The following is a 16,132-nucleotide window of genomic DNA, read 5'->3' on the forward strand; positions in this document are numbered from 1 at the left end:
ACCCTGCTGGATGACAGTTTGGAGGACTTGTGAAGCCTTGGGAGGCCAGTTGTAATGTATCTGTCAGCCTGTTTAAGGCGGCAGAATGTTGCTCACCCTGAATCCGAACGGCCATTGTCAGGGCCTGAATGGACTCATTGTTGAGCTGTGCTTGAAGCTCGATGGAGGCTAGGCTAGCCTCCATCGCAGACATTCCCGCACCTACCCGAGACACTATCTCAGAGATGCCTTCACGTCCCATTGACACTATCTCGGAGATACCCTCCTGTACCAGTGCCACCATTCCACTCATGCAGGAGTTGGACTCCTCCATCCTCTGCGCGATTGTCGAGAGTGCGCGTGGCAATTGTTCCAGTACTCGGCAATGTGCTGCTGGCCCTCGATGACTCTCCTTTTCATGGCTGGCCCCCAAGGTTCATCATCTGGGTCCAGCTGAGCAAAGCCTGGAGAAGAGTGCTCCCACCGACACAGACTCTCTATGGCTGCCCCGGCCACCATGGTCTGCTCGTGCTCAATGTCCGTGGTGACTCACCATGTGCAAGCCCAACCAAGTGAGGACGGGGGCCCACCGAGATGTGTGTATCTGCGCTGGTGGATGGCTGGCTCGGATGGACGATGCACCCTCAGAGGCCGGCAGGTCCTCTGAGGAATCACCCTTCGCCATCACGGCGCTCGCAGATGGCCCTGCAAAAGAACAGAAAGCAATATTAAGCATGTGGACAGATGTTGAGGTGCTGCAGATGCCAAGTGATGCTAAGATCATTCGCTATCATGAGTGCTGAGTGTTAGACTTCTGTTACCAGCCACTTGTGCGCTCCCAGTCTCAGCATCTGCCACGGACAGGCACTCCAGCGTCCGGCTTATTTTGAGTGCCTGCTGCTCCACATCTGTTAAGACCACCTGGTGTGGCGGGCCCTCTCCGGTCCTTGCCCTCTCCCGGGCATTCTGGCATCTCTTCTCCTATCAAGGCAAAACACAGAGGCGTGATTGAGTGATGATTGCATGGTGACCCGCTGCATGCATTGGTGTGGGTGGGGGTGACAGTGAGGGAGATGCATGGGAGCGTGCGTGAGAGACATAGCCATGAGATTGTACGAGGATTGGGTTGCGTGGTAGTGTTTGAATGGGAACTTGGATGGTGAACAAGTGCAGGCAAGGTGAGGATGATGGTTGAGTGGATGTGAGGAATGATGCGAGAGCGTTGTGGTGGCAGTGCAGAAGGAGTTGTGCTGTGGTGGAGGTGATGTGGAAGATGGAGTGTGGGAGAATGCGTAAGTATACTCACTTTGGCTGACCTGGTTAGGTCATTAAAGCTCTTCCTGCACTGGACCCAGGTTCGCCACACATTGCCGCTGCTGCTGACCTCCTGGGCCACCTCCAGCCAGGCCTTCTTGGTGGCGGAGGGAGGACACCTCCTCCCATCCGATAGAAAAAAAATTTCCCTCCTCCTCCTCACTCCAGGTGCTGCTCGATGGAGTGAGGAGTCAAGAGAACCTTGGAGCAGCATTGCCTCTGGCCTGCTCCAAGATCCAAAATTCGTTCTTTGCTGCAGGAAGACTGCCCCTTTAAATAGGGATCCTCCTGCTGACAGCCTGTGACGTGGGTGCGCAGTGTGCCCGCTGCGCAGGTCTGGAACAGGAAACCCAGAAGCCATGGTAAGTGCCTTCAATTAGGCTGCGATCGCGTGCGGTGCACCCCGAATTCACTGTGCGCGTTACCCACGGGCCCAATCGACCCCCCGCTGCCAACCCGCCTCCCTCCTAATATCGGGCCCGTTGTGTCCAATTCTGGGCACTGCACTTTAGGAAGGATGTGAAGGCCTTGGAGAGGGTGCAGAAACGATTTACTGGAATGGTTCCAGGGATGAATATATTTACCGAATAGATTTAAGAAGAAGCTAGATAGATTTCTAGACACAAAAGGCATCAAGTGGTATGGGGAGAGAGCAGGAATATGGTATTGAGCTAAAGGATCAGCCATGATCAGCAGGCTCGAAGGGCCGAATGGCCTACTCCTGCTCCTATTTTGTACACTTCTATGAGGGACTTCAGTTACGTGGATAGACTGGGGAAGCTGAGATTGTTGTCCTTAGAGCAGAGAAGGTTAAAAGGAGATTTGATAGAAGTGTTCAAAATCATGAAGGGTTTAGATAAAGTAAATAAAGAGAAACCATTCCCATTGGCAGATGGGTGGAGAACCAGAGGACGCAGATTTAAGGTGATTCGCAAAAGAACCAAAGGCAACATGAAGAAAAACTTTTTTTCCCACAGTGAGTAGTTATGATCTGGAATGCACTGCCTGAAAGGGTGGTGGAAGCAGATTCAGTCGTGGCTTTCAAAAAGGAATTGGATGAATACTTGAAGAGAAAAAATTTGCAGGGCAATGGGGAAAGAGCGGGGGAATGGGATTAACTGGATTTCTCCTACAAAGAGCCGGCACGGGCTCAACAGGCCGAATGGCATCCTTCTGTGCTATAACCATTCTATGACCTTTCGTGCATTCTCGCCTTCATGGGAAATGTCAGAAAAGCAGTCTAGCAAAATGAAGCAGAGTGTTAATCAACAAACGGGCTAATTTACATGCAATATACGAATTAACAGAATACAGCTTTCCAGTGAGATGCAGCTATTTCCTGCTGCTCCTTGAATCATGAAGAATAAAAATACAATGCTGTGCAACTATTCTAGGCAGAACCTGCTCACAAGCTAGGTGTCCCTAAGCTTAACTGGCACTACCTTCAGGTTACAAGCAGCAGGGGTTCACTCTACCATTCTTAAGCCTCTGTAACTGACTCTTCTGAGAGAGAAAAAATTTGTTGAAAGAACAATTCTGCTTCTCATTGGAACACCTGGCAAAACGTGGGTTGTGCTGCAGTTGATACCTGCCAATACAATCTGAACATTGAATCGGCACTGATCAGATTTTTTTCTGCCTCTTTTCACTTTTTTCCCCCTCCCTATGATAATGAAGCGGCACATTCGATTCAAACATTCCTGAAGGGTATAGGATGAGAACCAGGCATATCTGGCAAATTGCATGTTGTGTTTCAACAACCGACAGTTAGTATTTGGTAGGGTCATCTGCTATAATAAGTGACTTATTACATTTGAGGAATGCCTTAAATTCCTCAATCCTATTCAATGCAGACATTATGTGGTACAATACTATGCAGTGCACGTGTTTTGATCAATGCCTGGAAAAGGATGAGGTCAGCCAAGAAAACTAGAAATCAGAGCAACAAATTAACTCTAATTTTAATTATGTTCTTAACTAACAGTATAAATGGTGAAAGAACAAAGCGTCGGTGGATGTGAGCAAAATTTTGAAAACACAAGAAGAATGAAAATACTAAACTGCATTATAGTTAGCTAACCTACAGTCTGAACAATATTTTAAGAGACTGTTGTGGTCTCACTAGGAAGATAGAATGTTTATCCAGCCAGGAGGAAAATAAACCTGTGGTTCTGATGCATGCTCAGGGCTTTTATACCATGTGACAGTCAGCACTGACCAATGTCACAGAAATTACTATGGGCCATCACCTATCGCATGGTTTCCCTGTGGGTAATTCAAGCCTGTGCAATTCCTGTGGTGCATAGAATATGCTGAATTAGGAAGAATGGTACCGGAGGGATGAGTTTCGATGGGTGAATGGCCCTTTTGCAATTCTGACCTTTCTTATGCTAGTGACAATTTTCCCATTTCTAATATCATACATAATGTGCTGTCTGAGAATACCAATTAGTGCCAGGGACAGTTTTGTTCTGTGCGCTCACACCACTAGGAACTGTACTGAGAACAGCCATCAAACAGAAACTTTCATTCCATCAGTCTGGGTTGAATTTGAACCCAGATGTGAAAGTCAGTGTCTAACCCATGGAACTGCTCACTTCTGGGCTGGAACATATTCTCGGATACATGGAGTTACATCAAAACTACAGCACATAAACAGGCTATTCATAAGAACATGACATTTAGAAAAGACAGGCAGAATGGAAAAGGATGGGGTGCAGCCCTAACAATAAAGGATGACGTAAGGACAGTAGGGAGAAAGGATCTTGGCTTGGAAGATCAGGAAGTAGAATCAGTATGGGTGAAAATAAGAAATAACAAGGGACAGAAAACACTGGTGGGAGTAGTTTATAGGCCCCCTAATAGTAGCAATATCGTTGAACACAGTATTAATCATGAAATAATAGGAGCTTGTAACAAAGCTAATGCAGTAATCATGGGGGACTATAATCTTCATAAAGACTGGGCAAATCAAATTGGAAAAGCTAGTTTGGAGAACGAGCTCATGGAATGCATTCGAGACGGTTTCCTAGAGCAATAGATCATGGATCCAACCAGGGAACAGGCTATTTTAGATCTTATATTATGTAATAAGACAGGGTTAATTAGTAAGGGATCCTCTGGGGAAGAGTGATCATAATATGATAGTATTTCACATTGAGTTTGAGAGTGATGTAGTTAAGTCAGAAACTAGAGTCTTAAACTTAAATAAAGCCAACTACATAGGAATGAGGGGTGAGTTGGCTACAGTAGATTGGGAAATCAAATTAAAGGGTATGACTATTGAAAAGCAATGGCAAATATTTAAAGAAATATTTCAATATTCTCAACAAATATACATTCCATTGAGAAATAAAAACTCCACGGGAAAAGTGATCCACCCATGGCTAACTAAAGAAGTTAAGGATAGTATTAGATTAAAAGAAGAGGCCTACAATATTGCCAAGAGTAGTAAACCTGAGGATTGGGAGAGTTTTAGAAACCATCAAAGGATGACCAAAAAATTGATGAGAGAAAATAGAATATGAAAGTAACTTAACAAAAAATATAAAAACGGATTGTAAGTATGTAAAAAGGAGAGTAGCAAAAGTAAACATTGGTCCCTTAGAGGGTGAGACTGGAGAAATTATAATGGGGAAATCAGAAAATGGCAGATGCGTTAAACAGATATTTTGTCTTCACAATAGAAGACACAAATAGTGGGGAACCAAGGGTTTAATGAGAGTGAGGAACTTAAAGTAATTAATATCAGCAGAGAAAAAGTACTTGAGAAACTACTGGGACTAAAAGCCAATAAATCCCCTGGACCTAATGGCCTACATCCAAGGGTTCTAAAAGAGGTGGCTGCAGAGATAATGGATGCATTGGTTATGATCTTCCAAAATTTCCTAGATTCTAGAATGGTCCCAGCGGATTGGACGGTAGCAAATGTAACCCCCGCTATTCAAGGAAGGAGGGAGAGAGAAAACGGAACTACAGACCAGTTATAGCCTGACATCAGTCGTCAGGAAAATGCTGGAATCCATTATTAAGGAAGTGGTAACAAGGCACTTAGAAAATCATAATATGATTAGGCAGAGTCAACATGGTTTTATGAAAGGGAAATTGTGTTTGACAAATTTATTAGAGTTTTGTGAGGATGTAACTAGCAGGGTAGATAAAGGGGAACCAGTGGATGTTGTATATTGGATTTTCAAAAGGCATTCGATAAGGTGCCACATAAAAGGTTGTTACACAAGATAAGGGCTCATGGGGTTGGGGGTACATATTAGCATGGATAGAGGATTGGATAATGGACGGAAAACAGAGAGTAGGGATAAACAGGTCATTTTCAGGTTGGCAGGTTGTAACTAGTATGGTGCCGCAAGGATGGGTGCTTGGGCCTCAGCTATTTACAATCTATATTAATGACTTAGATGAAGGGGCCGAGTGTAACGTATCCAAGTTTGCTGACGATACAAAGCTACGTGGGAATGTAAGCTATGAGGACACAAAGAGTCTGCAAAGGGATATAGACGGTTAATTGAGTGGGCAAGAAGGTGGCAGATGGAGTATAATGTGGGGAAATATATGAGGTTATTCACTTCAGTAGGAGGAATAGAAAAACAGAATATTTTTAAATGGTGAGAAACTATTAAATGTTGGTGTCCAGAGACTTGGGTGTCCTCGTGCAAGAAACACAAAATGTTAGCATGCAGGTACAAGCAAGCAATTAGGAAAGCAAATGGCATGTTGGCCTTTATTGCAAGGGGGTTGGAGTACAAGAGTAAGGAAGTCTTACTACAACTGTGCAGGGCTTTAGTGAGACCTCACCTGGAGTACTGCGTACAGTTTTGGTCTCCTTACCTAAGGAAGGATACACTTGCCTCAGAGGCGGTGCAACGAAGGTTCACTAGATTAACTCCTGGGATGAGAGGGTTGTCCTATGAAGAGAGGTTGAGTAGAATGGACCTATACTCTCGAGTTTAGAAGAATGAAAGGTGATCTCATTGAAACATATAAGATTATGAGGGGGCTTGACAGGGTGGATGCTGAGAGGCTGTTTCCCATGACTGGAGAGTCTAGAACTGGGAGGGGGGGTGGGGTACAGTCGCAGGATAAGGGATCAACCATTTAGGACTGAGATGAGGAGGAATTTCTTCACTCAGAGCGTTATGAATCTTTGGAATTCTCTACCCCAGAGGGTTCTGGATGCAGAGTCATTGAATATATTCAAGGCTGAGATAAATAGATTTTTGGACTCTAAGGGAATCAAGTGATATGGGGATTGGGCAGAAAAGTGGAGTTGAGGTCGAAGATCAGCCATGATCTGATTGAATGGGGGAGCAGGCTCGAGGGACCTTGTGGCCTACTCCTGCTCCTATTTCTTATGTTCTTGTAAGAAATAGGAGCAGGAGGAGGTCATATGGACCCCCGAGCCTGATCCGCAATTCAATAATATTATGGCGGATCTTTGACCTCGACATTTACTTTCGCGCCCGCTCCCCATAAACCTTGATTTCCCTTAGAGTCCAAAAATCCATTGATCTCAGCTTTGAATATACTGAACGACAGTGTCCACAGCCCTCTGGGGTACAGAATTCCAAAGATTCACAACGCTCCGAGTGAAGAAATTCCTTCTCATCTCAGTCCTAAATGTCCGATCCCTTCTTGAGACTATGTCCCCTAGTTATAGACTCTCCAGCCAGGGGAAACATTCTCTCAACATCTACCCGGTCAAGCCCTCTTAGAATCTTATATGTTTCAATGAGTTTACCTCTCATTCTTCTAAACTCCAGAGTATCGGCCCATTCTACTCAATCTTTCCTCATCGGACAACCCTCTCATCCCAGGAATCAATCTGGTGAACCTTCGTTACACTCCATCTAAGGCATGCATATCCCTCCTTAGGTAAGGAGATCAAAAGTGCACACAGTACTTCAGGTGTGGTCTTACCAAAGCCCTGTATAATTGCAGCAAGACTTCCTTACTCTTGTACTCCAACCCTCTTGCAATAAAGGCCAACATGCCATTTGCCTTCCTAATTGCTTGCTGTACCTACCTGTTAATTTTCTGTGTTTTGTGTACAAGGATACGCAAATCCCTCTGAACACCAACATTTAATATTTTCTCACCATTTAAAAAATATTCTGTTTTTCTATTCCTTCTACCAAAGTAAATAACATCACATTTCCTCACATTATACTCCATCTACCAACAGTGGTCCCAGCACCGATCCATATGGAACACCACTTCCCACCTTTTGCCAGTCTGAGTATGTACCCTTAACCCCTACTTTCTCTTTTCTGCTTTGTAGCCAACTTACTATCCATTCTGCTATGAGTCCCAACTCCAAATGCTGACTGTAGTCATGAGTCTACAATGCGGCATCTTATCGAAGGCCTTGTGAAAATCCAAATATATTACATCTACTGCATTACTCTTGTCTACTCTTTCTGTTACTTCTTCAAAGAAATCAGTAAGGTTGGTCAAGCATGACTTTCCCTTCTGAAATCTGTGCTGACTATTCTTTATTATATTTTCATTCTCTAGATGTTTTTCTGTTACATCTTTGAGTAAAGATTGCATTATCTTTCCTAGCACCGATGTTAAGCTAAGTGGTCTATAGTTCCCTGGACTTGTTCTATCTCCCTTTTTAAATATAGGAATAAAATTAGCTGTCCACCAGTCCTCTGGCACTATTCCCGTTTCTAATTAAATATATATGTATGTATGTAATAGTGCCTCTGCTGTCTCCTCCCTAACTTCTTTTAATATTCGTGGATACAATCCATCCGGACCAGGGGTTTTATCCTCTCTAAGTTTGATTCGTTTATCAATTATCTCCCCCCTTTCTATCTTAAATGTTTCTATATCTTTTTTGATCTCTTCTTCTAATGTCATGCCCACCTTGTTTGTCTCCCTGGTAAATAGTGAAGCAAAGTAACTATTCAATATTTCTGCCATTTCATCGTCGTTACCTGCGAGTTTATCTTGTGCGTCCCTTAGTGGCACTATTCCTATTCTGATTTTTCTTTTGTTATTTATGTCTCTGTAGAATACTTTACTATTTCTTTTTATATTCCTTGATAATTTAATTTCGTAGTTGCTCTTTGAGTCAGAGTTATACAGCACGGATAGAGGCCCTTCGGCCTATTGTGTCCGCGCCGGCCATCAAGCCCAGTCTAATCTAATCCCATATAGAGTCATAGAGTTTCCTAACTGTTTTTTTGACTTCTTTCCTAACTTCTTCGTATTCCCGTTTGTCATCCTCTCTTTTACTATCTTTGTACTGACCAGCAACTCCAACTCCTGTATTAAGGTTTTTTTTAAAATTCAAGTATTAAAACTAATTTCTCTGCATAATCAACACAGCACTGCATGACACAATGGAATTTACTTATGAACTGAACCAATTTTTTAATATAACAGAACACTGATATTTATGCATTGATGGCTTAAAAATCTCTCTCCTTGATGGTAACAACAAGTTTTATTACAGTTGAAGGGCTTCTTTAGGGGGCTGGGGAAAAGAGAATAAGTATGCAGAAGTCTCCTTACCTTGAAATAAACTGAGGAAGTGAAGAACAGCTTCATTAAAGGATCAAAATAAAGAGAAATCACATCTGCAAAGATAAAACAATGTGAACAACACCTCGATAATCACAAGAAGTCTTTGAGAAAGATTAATGAAAATAAAGCAAAATAAATGACTGAAACCTTCACATGCAATCACAAAAATAACCCAAGTATTCAGTTTGCATCAACCTCTGAATAAACTAATCGCTGTCCTTGTCTGAAGAATGGTGCATTAAATAATACGATTTAAGGGATGCAAGAAAATAAGTGACAAAAATAGAAAACAGGCAAACATCCATTAAAAAATAGAAAAATTGATCATGCTGAATACAAATTATGAAAGAATCCAATTAAAACAGAAATTTACAAAGAACGATCAAAACAATTAAAAATCTTGTGCCGAGCACTGATCTGTAATCTCACTCCTTTCAAAATGTTGCGGGGGCGGGGGAAAAGAAGAGAAGAAGCAACAAGAAGAGGAGAAAAGATAGAAGAGGAGAGAGGAAATTTAAGTTTCTTTGCTTTTTTCGATAACACTTCAAAATAAAGGACAATTGAATTTTCAACACTACATATCAATTAAGCATCATGTTGAAAATATTAAAAACTGCTCCGTTTCTATCAAGACCTGTAATTAAAATTTATGATTTCTTTGCTGACAGTTAGAAAACAAACCAAAAATTCTTTACCAAGAATGTGTTTCTTTTCCTCGATGTGGAGATGCCGGTGATGGACTGGGGTTGACAATTGTAAACAATTTTACAACACCAAGTTATAGTCCAACAAATTTATTTTAAATTCCACACCGTTCACCTGACGAAGGAGGAAGCCTCCGAAAGCTTGTGGAATTTAAAATAAATTTGTTGGACTATAACTTGGTGTTGTAAAATTGTTTACAAATTTCTTTTCCTCAGTTTATTTCTTTCCAAATGATTCAAAACCAGCTGTAAGGTAAGTTTGAATTTTCATTCTTTATGATTAGCTGCTTTGTCATTCAAGGCAAGCCACTCCCCTCTTTATTTCAGTTGAAATTTCAGTTTAAAAAAATCTTCTCTCTTCCCAACAATTTTTGGGCATTGAGAGCAATTTTTAAATTGTGGAAAACTATAAACTCTCAACTTTGGGTAGGCTGCTAAAAGCTGCACCTCAATAATGCCACACCCCTTTCCAAGTTTTGCTAGACCCCAGGACCCTTGCCCTAGTTGTCATCCCCCACCCTGGATCCTAGGACCCCTTCTTCGTACTCAATCCCTAAACCACATTCCCAGTACTCCCTGATGCCAGTGCTGCTCTCATTTCTCCCAAACACTGGGACTTCCCTCCCCAATGTTCCCAGACCTTCTCTCCTAGTGATCTCAGATCCTAGGTCCTGTCCCAGTGTTATCAGCACCACAGTACCCTCCCCACCCCAAGTCCCTGCTAGGCCCAGAGGCCCCATCGCATTACTGCCAGAACCCAGGCTACCCCCCCAAGACTGATAAAATCAATGTGCCTGATAATACTACTTAGCCGAACACTCCTGATCTTAAGGTGGCAGAGGTTTGATAAGTAATGCCCACTAGAGATTTGTTAGTATATTAAAAATCTTGCTTAGGGCGTGCACTTCCTACTCCAGATCCAAAACTCAATATGGCAAATTCACATTATGTGAAAAGCCAGTCTTGCTGTCAATCAATATAAAATCCGGGTGTTAGGCAGCACTCCTCAGGTCCAAACTGTGGTATTGTTCATTGGACTCAGAAGGAAAAGAAGCAACCTGTGCTGCATTCTGAAGTCAGAATGAAGAGAGGATGGGCCTGGTGTAATTAAAATGGACTGCAGCCAATAGGAAGGAGCAAATGCACCAGCAGAGAGAAGAAAAAAGTGGCAACAAAGCCAAACTTGATCATTGAAGCTTCAGGTTAGTACTCCATACTGAGCCCCAGGCTCACAATATAGGAGTAGGCCTTTAGGATTTACAAAACTGTACAGATCAACTTTTTGAATAAGAGTAAGTACTTTTCTCTGTTGGTTTCTTGGTTTATGAAGGTTCCTTACATTCCTATATTTTCAGGCAGCTGAAAACTCAATATGGCAAATTCACAAAATTATTTGAACAATTTGATACATTATTTTTGCTATTTGACAGTTTGGGCCTGGTAGCTTTGAATAAAATGGAGCAATCTGATTGTTTTTTCTGCCACTTACTTATTAGCAATTACTAAATGAATCAATTTTTTTTGGTATGTTCACATTTAGTCAGATATTTGGTAATTTAACACAAAAGTCCTCAATCACTTATTTTTGCTCTATGGACATACGATGCAACACTTTTGAAGCTACTGAGGCATGATGCAACAGAATCCCACTATACACAAAACATAGGTAGATAATTACAAAAGTGGAATGCCCTTACAGGTATAATGCAGAGCATGCAAGATACATAACTACGATCAGCAAACTTAAGACTAAACAACTATGATCCAAAATGGGATTACGAATTAATAAGAAGTGAAATGAAGAGGAAGACAGGTGAAGGGGTCCACAGTGATGAATACAAGAACTTGTAGAAACACATTTGAAGGCTGGTCAGAGCTGCAAAGAGGGACTGGAAAAATGCATAGCTACAAATGCAAAACACAACAATAAGAAATTCTTTCAGTCCATAAACAGTAAGAGAGCACTCAAAGAGGTGAGAGCCCTGAAAGATGCAAAATGAGCTGAGACCAAGGATGACCCAAGAATGAGCACAAGATAATTAATACACTAAAGGATAACTTCCTCCAAGTATTGACTAGGGAAGACATGAATTCCAATTACATAAGTAAAATTAATCATAGAATCATACAACACAGAAGTAGGCCATTCAGCCCATTGTGCACATGCCAGCACTTTGAAAGAGCTATCCAATCAGTCCCACTTCCCTGCTCTTTCCCCATAGCCCTGCAAATTTTTTCCTTTTCAAGTATGTATCCAATTCCCTTTTCAAAGTTACTGTTGATTCTGCTTCCACCACCCTTGCAGGCAGTGCATTCCAGCTCATAACAACTCGCTGCGTATAAGAATTTCTCCTAATCTCCCTCTTAATGACTGATATAAAAAGGTGGAAGCCCTGGGCAAGCTTCAAGGGCTCAAGACAAATTAATCCCCAGGGATAATATCTATTTCTCTCACTATGAGGGAGTTAATGAACACAGAGGTGGTCTTGGTGAATTGGAAGCAGGCTAGTGTGGTGCCCATTTTCAAAAAGGGTGACAAAACAGATGCAGCAATCTAATAGTATTACTTCAATACTGTGCAAAATAATGCAATAAATTATCAGGAGTAAAGTTGAAGATTATCTGTATGCTAATCTAAAACATGAATTCAAAAGGGGAAGATCCTACCTGACCAACCTCCTTCATTTTAAGTAAGTGACATTCCAAGTGTTCTGCAGAAAATCTTACATGCTGTATTCAAACTTCCAAAAACAGTTAAGTTCAAAGTAGTGGGGACTCCTGGTAAAACTTGGGAACGGATAAGAAATTAGCTGAAGGAAAACAGCAGGTATATGGTGCAGGAGTTATGCCCAGTATGGGGTGCCCCAGGGTTTGATGTTGGGAGCCCTACTGTTTCTAATTTACATTGATGACTTGGATTCAGCGACTCATTGTAAATTGGTCTAATTTGCAGATGATAAAATGGGAGGGGCAGTTGAATCGGAGGAGACAGCTCATGAACTGCAAAATGAAATTGAAGAAAACATGTAGCTGGGAGGAATAATGGCAGATGAAATATAACATGGATAAATGTAAAGTACTGCATATAGGAAGAAGAAAAATGGGGCACAAAAATAAACCATGAATGGTGATGAACCTCATAGAAATGTATGACAGCTACCTACCAGAGCTTGGTGGAATCCTGGTGAGCAAGGCAAGGATCTGAGTGCTACACCACAAACTATCCCAAAGAGATAAGCTCTTGAACACAAAATCCTCACAGCATGAAAAACCCTCCTGAAAAAGAATTACAGCAAGTCTTCAAATCAATTTTCCAACTACACACATCGGACACCCCCTCATCTTGTTCTATGGCCCTAGTCCAGGACGAATACTCAATGTAATCTGATAATAGCTGAGTCAGGTGGTGCTGTGGGAAGGGAAAGGAGGATTAAAATATTTCTTGGGCTGAGTTAAAATGAAGTGCTAAGTGAAAGCCAAGTCCCTAGTGCTAGATCTCTACACCAATTTGAATTAATTTAAATTGTACCTCCTGTTGCCCAATTATGGTCAAGTAGAAACCTACATTGGAAAAATTACTTTGTTGGCATCTCTCCGAACCACAAAAGAACCGAAAACACCAAGAACCTGATGCTTAACTTTTCTAATTACGTGCCAGCAGCAAGGAACTTCATCTGTTGCCAGCCCATTGTGCCCATTTTTTTCTGCTTATTGAAATAGAGAACATCCACAATTTTTCAATACACGGTTGAGGTTACTCACTAATAGCGGTGGCAGATTGTTGTGGCAAAAAGTTGAATACTCTCAACTTTGAACATGATTGTCTTCAAATAGATTTTCCAATTCTTGGTGAAAGTACCAGTAAGTCCAGTGCTCCACCTGGAGAGGCTAAGGTGGATAGTTCCACCCTGATGGAGGGGGAAAGCACATCTTTGACACCTAAAGACTGCTTATCAGTTGAGATCACCTCAACCAGATGAAATAGGAAAAATATGCAGTATATGAAATACATGTGACTACCAATAGCCATCTATTAATAGTTTCATACATTCAGATTGGTGATGAGGGGCAAGCAATGACAGCAAAGCCCCTACTCATTATCTTTTTTACTTTGTAATCAGATTATAAAAGCAGCTGCATATTTTCATTAAGATGCTGTTTTAGTGCTTCCAATGTTCTTACTTGTAGAAATTCTTGTGTCCGAATGATGATGTTTAAAAACTCCATGAATTCCTCTTCTTTCTGCAAGGAGTCACCTTTACAGTCTGTAAATTCTATTCAATAAAAAGGAAAAAAAAATCTGCTTTGACAAACATCCACCAAAACTCTGATAAAAAGACTAGAACGGTCTCATGATCAACAATACTTGCTATTCACTTGTAATAGGAAATCACTCACCCAAAAACTGTATATCCACTATAGAAACCTAAAACATGCATGCTTTGGAAATAGGATGCTGAGGTATGTCATCAGGGGACTGTAGAAGAAGCTCCACCCTGCAACTAGCTGTACTACACCGGATCTAGAATATTTGATGGGGCACGGCAGGAGCAGCTTTATTTTATATTTAAATTATGCTATATCTGAGAGTACTTGATGTGGACAATGGTGCAAAAAGCAACCCGATGAGCACCTGCAATGCCAAACAAAATGGTTTCATCTAAATTCCATTTAAAGTTGGCTTAATTTCTAAACTGAAAATTTAGTCTCGAGCTTCATTTAAATGAAGCAGCTCAATCCTGTGTGAACAATTTGTTCTAAAAGTTTACTGTAGCAATTCATAAGATTTGCTGGAAAAAGAAAACACCCTTCTATTGAAAATGCTGCAGGTAAGCATTTTTAAAAAAAATTGTTCACAGGACATAGCCAATGCTGGCCACATTTATTGCCGATCTCTTGTTGCCCTGGGAAGTTTGTGGTTATCTTTTTTCTTGAACCACTGCAGTCCTTGTGCTGCTGGTGCTTAGTTGGAAATCACAAGATTGCTGAGCTAAATAAAGAATCTCAATGAAGTCTTTAGTTCTCTCAGTAATTGTGATTTAGTCATAAAACGTTTGACATGAACAGATAGGAACCAATCGCTGCATTCTTGCTATTTACCAAGAACATTATGATTCGGAGTGTTGTAATGCTGACTGTCAAGTGTTGAGTAGTTGAATTCAGCATTGAGTTGCCAGTACTGGAGACAATGAAACCAGTAGAAGAATTTAGGATACACACAATCCTGTAAATATCCCATCTCACCAATTTAGTAATTTACACAACAAATCTGAAAAGCATCAAAAAGTTTAATATGGGATGTAAAGATTTAAAGAAGTGTATTCTACTGAATTGTCAGATATTCTATATATTAGAAAAGTAGATAAACCTTCACTTGTCTCTCTCACTCTCGTCTTCCTCTACTGTATTTTAAGCTTCAATATTGCTTATTTGTGGCACTCTGGGAAAAGATATTTGTGAACTACACCCTGTGATCACAAATGGTAATTGCTACCCCAATGCCCTTACCCTAATCCATCATTTCTAGTTATAAAGTTTTAATTTTCTTTAAATTTCACAATTTTCTTTTTGCTCTGAGTTGTACAAAAGAAACTGCCATTGCCTCACCTTCCTGAAGCGTTTGAGCCAGCCAGAAATCCAGCCGCAGAAGCGCGGAGTCATCTTTTACCCAATTAATGTAATGAAGCAACAGAGGAGACCTCAGCACTGAGCCCATCTGTGCAGGGAACTGGAAAGAAAGGAAAAACATTTTTAAATGTACAGGTAACTAAGAGGGATAAGGCAGTATCAGAATATATAAGCCAACAACCAGCTCCTGAACATCAAATAAGTTCCAAGACCACACGCCAGCCTGTTCATTAAATCTCTTAAAATTCACCCCTGATGGGATAGCGGTTAAAGGCACTGCCTGGCACTAAACCATAGAGTTATACATATTTGATTCCTGGTCTGTGCTGACTTAGCTGGTTTCAACAAGAATTGCAAAAGGGGTCTTACAATTGGCCTTGGTGCTCGTGGCCTGAAGAAGGGAACAATTAGTCAGAACTCTTACTCCTCCTGATCTCAAACCAATGACCCCTGCTGAAAAGTACATACATGTGGAAATCAGGTGAGAATATGATCAAGCAGAGTTGTGATGTCCCTCTCGCACCCTCATTGTCACACAGCCTCCTGAAGCTCAGTGTCTAGATTCACATGTAAAATATAGCCACATTGGCGAGAGGTGCTGGTGGACCCATACCCCAGCAATGAATCAATGCCGTACGAAGATGATGGGAGAAAGTTGGTAAATAAAACCGATTGTTGATTTTTTTTTTCCCCCTGTCATCTGTGTTTTCTTCAGTCTAAATGCATACCTACCTATAGCAGGAAGAGTATAAATGAACCGGTGAGGTTTAGGGAGGGAATTCCAGAGCTTAGGGCCCAGGCAGCTGAAGGTACAGACGCCAATGGTGGAGCGATTAAAATTGGGGATGCGCAAGAGGCAAGAATGGGAGGAGCACAGAGATTTCGGATGGTTGTAGGGCTGGAGGAGATCACAGAGATAGAGAGGAGCGAGGCCACAAGAATGAGAATTTTAAAAT

General features: G+C 41.5%; 1 protein-coding gene across 1 annotated transcript in view; it reads right to left on the reverse strand.

Moving 5' to 3' along the window:
* Positions 1–16,132, reverse strand: part of cenpi (centromere protein I) — a 78,851-nt gene that overhangs the window by 28,778 nt on the left and 33,941 nt on the right. The window contains exons 10-13 of the mRNA XM_067996664.1: positions 15,156–15,276; positions 13,731–13,822; positions 12,713–12,824; positions 8,833–8,897 (exon numbers count right to left, since the gene is read on the reverse strand). Of these exons, the coding sequence (XP_067852765.1) occupies positions 8,833–8,897; positions 12,713–12,824; positions 13,731–13,822; positions 15,156–15,276 (390 nt within the window). The remainder of the gene's footprint in view (positions 1–8,832; positions 8,898–12,712; positions 12,825–13,730; positions 13,823–15,155; positions 15,277–16,132) is intronic.

This window comes from Heptranchias perlo, chromosome 15 (genome assembly GCF_035084215.1).
Source record: "Heptranchias perlo isolate sHepPer1 chromosome 15, sHepPer1.hap1, whole genome shotgun sequence".
NCBI lineage: Eukaryota > Metazoa > Chordata > Chondrichthyes > Hexanchiformes > Hexanchidae > Heptranchias > Heptranchias perlo.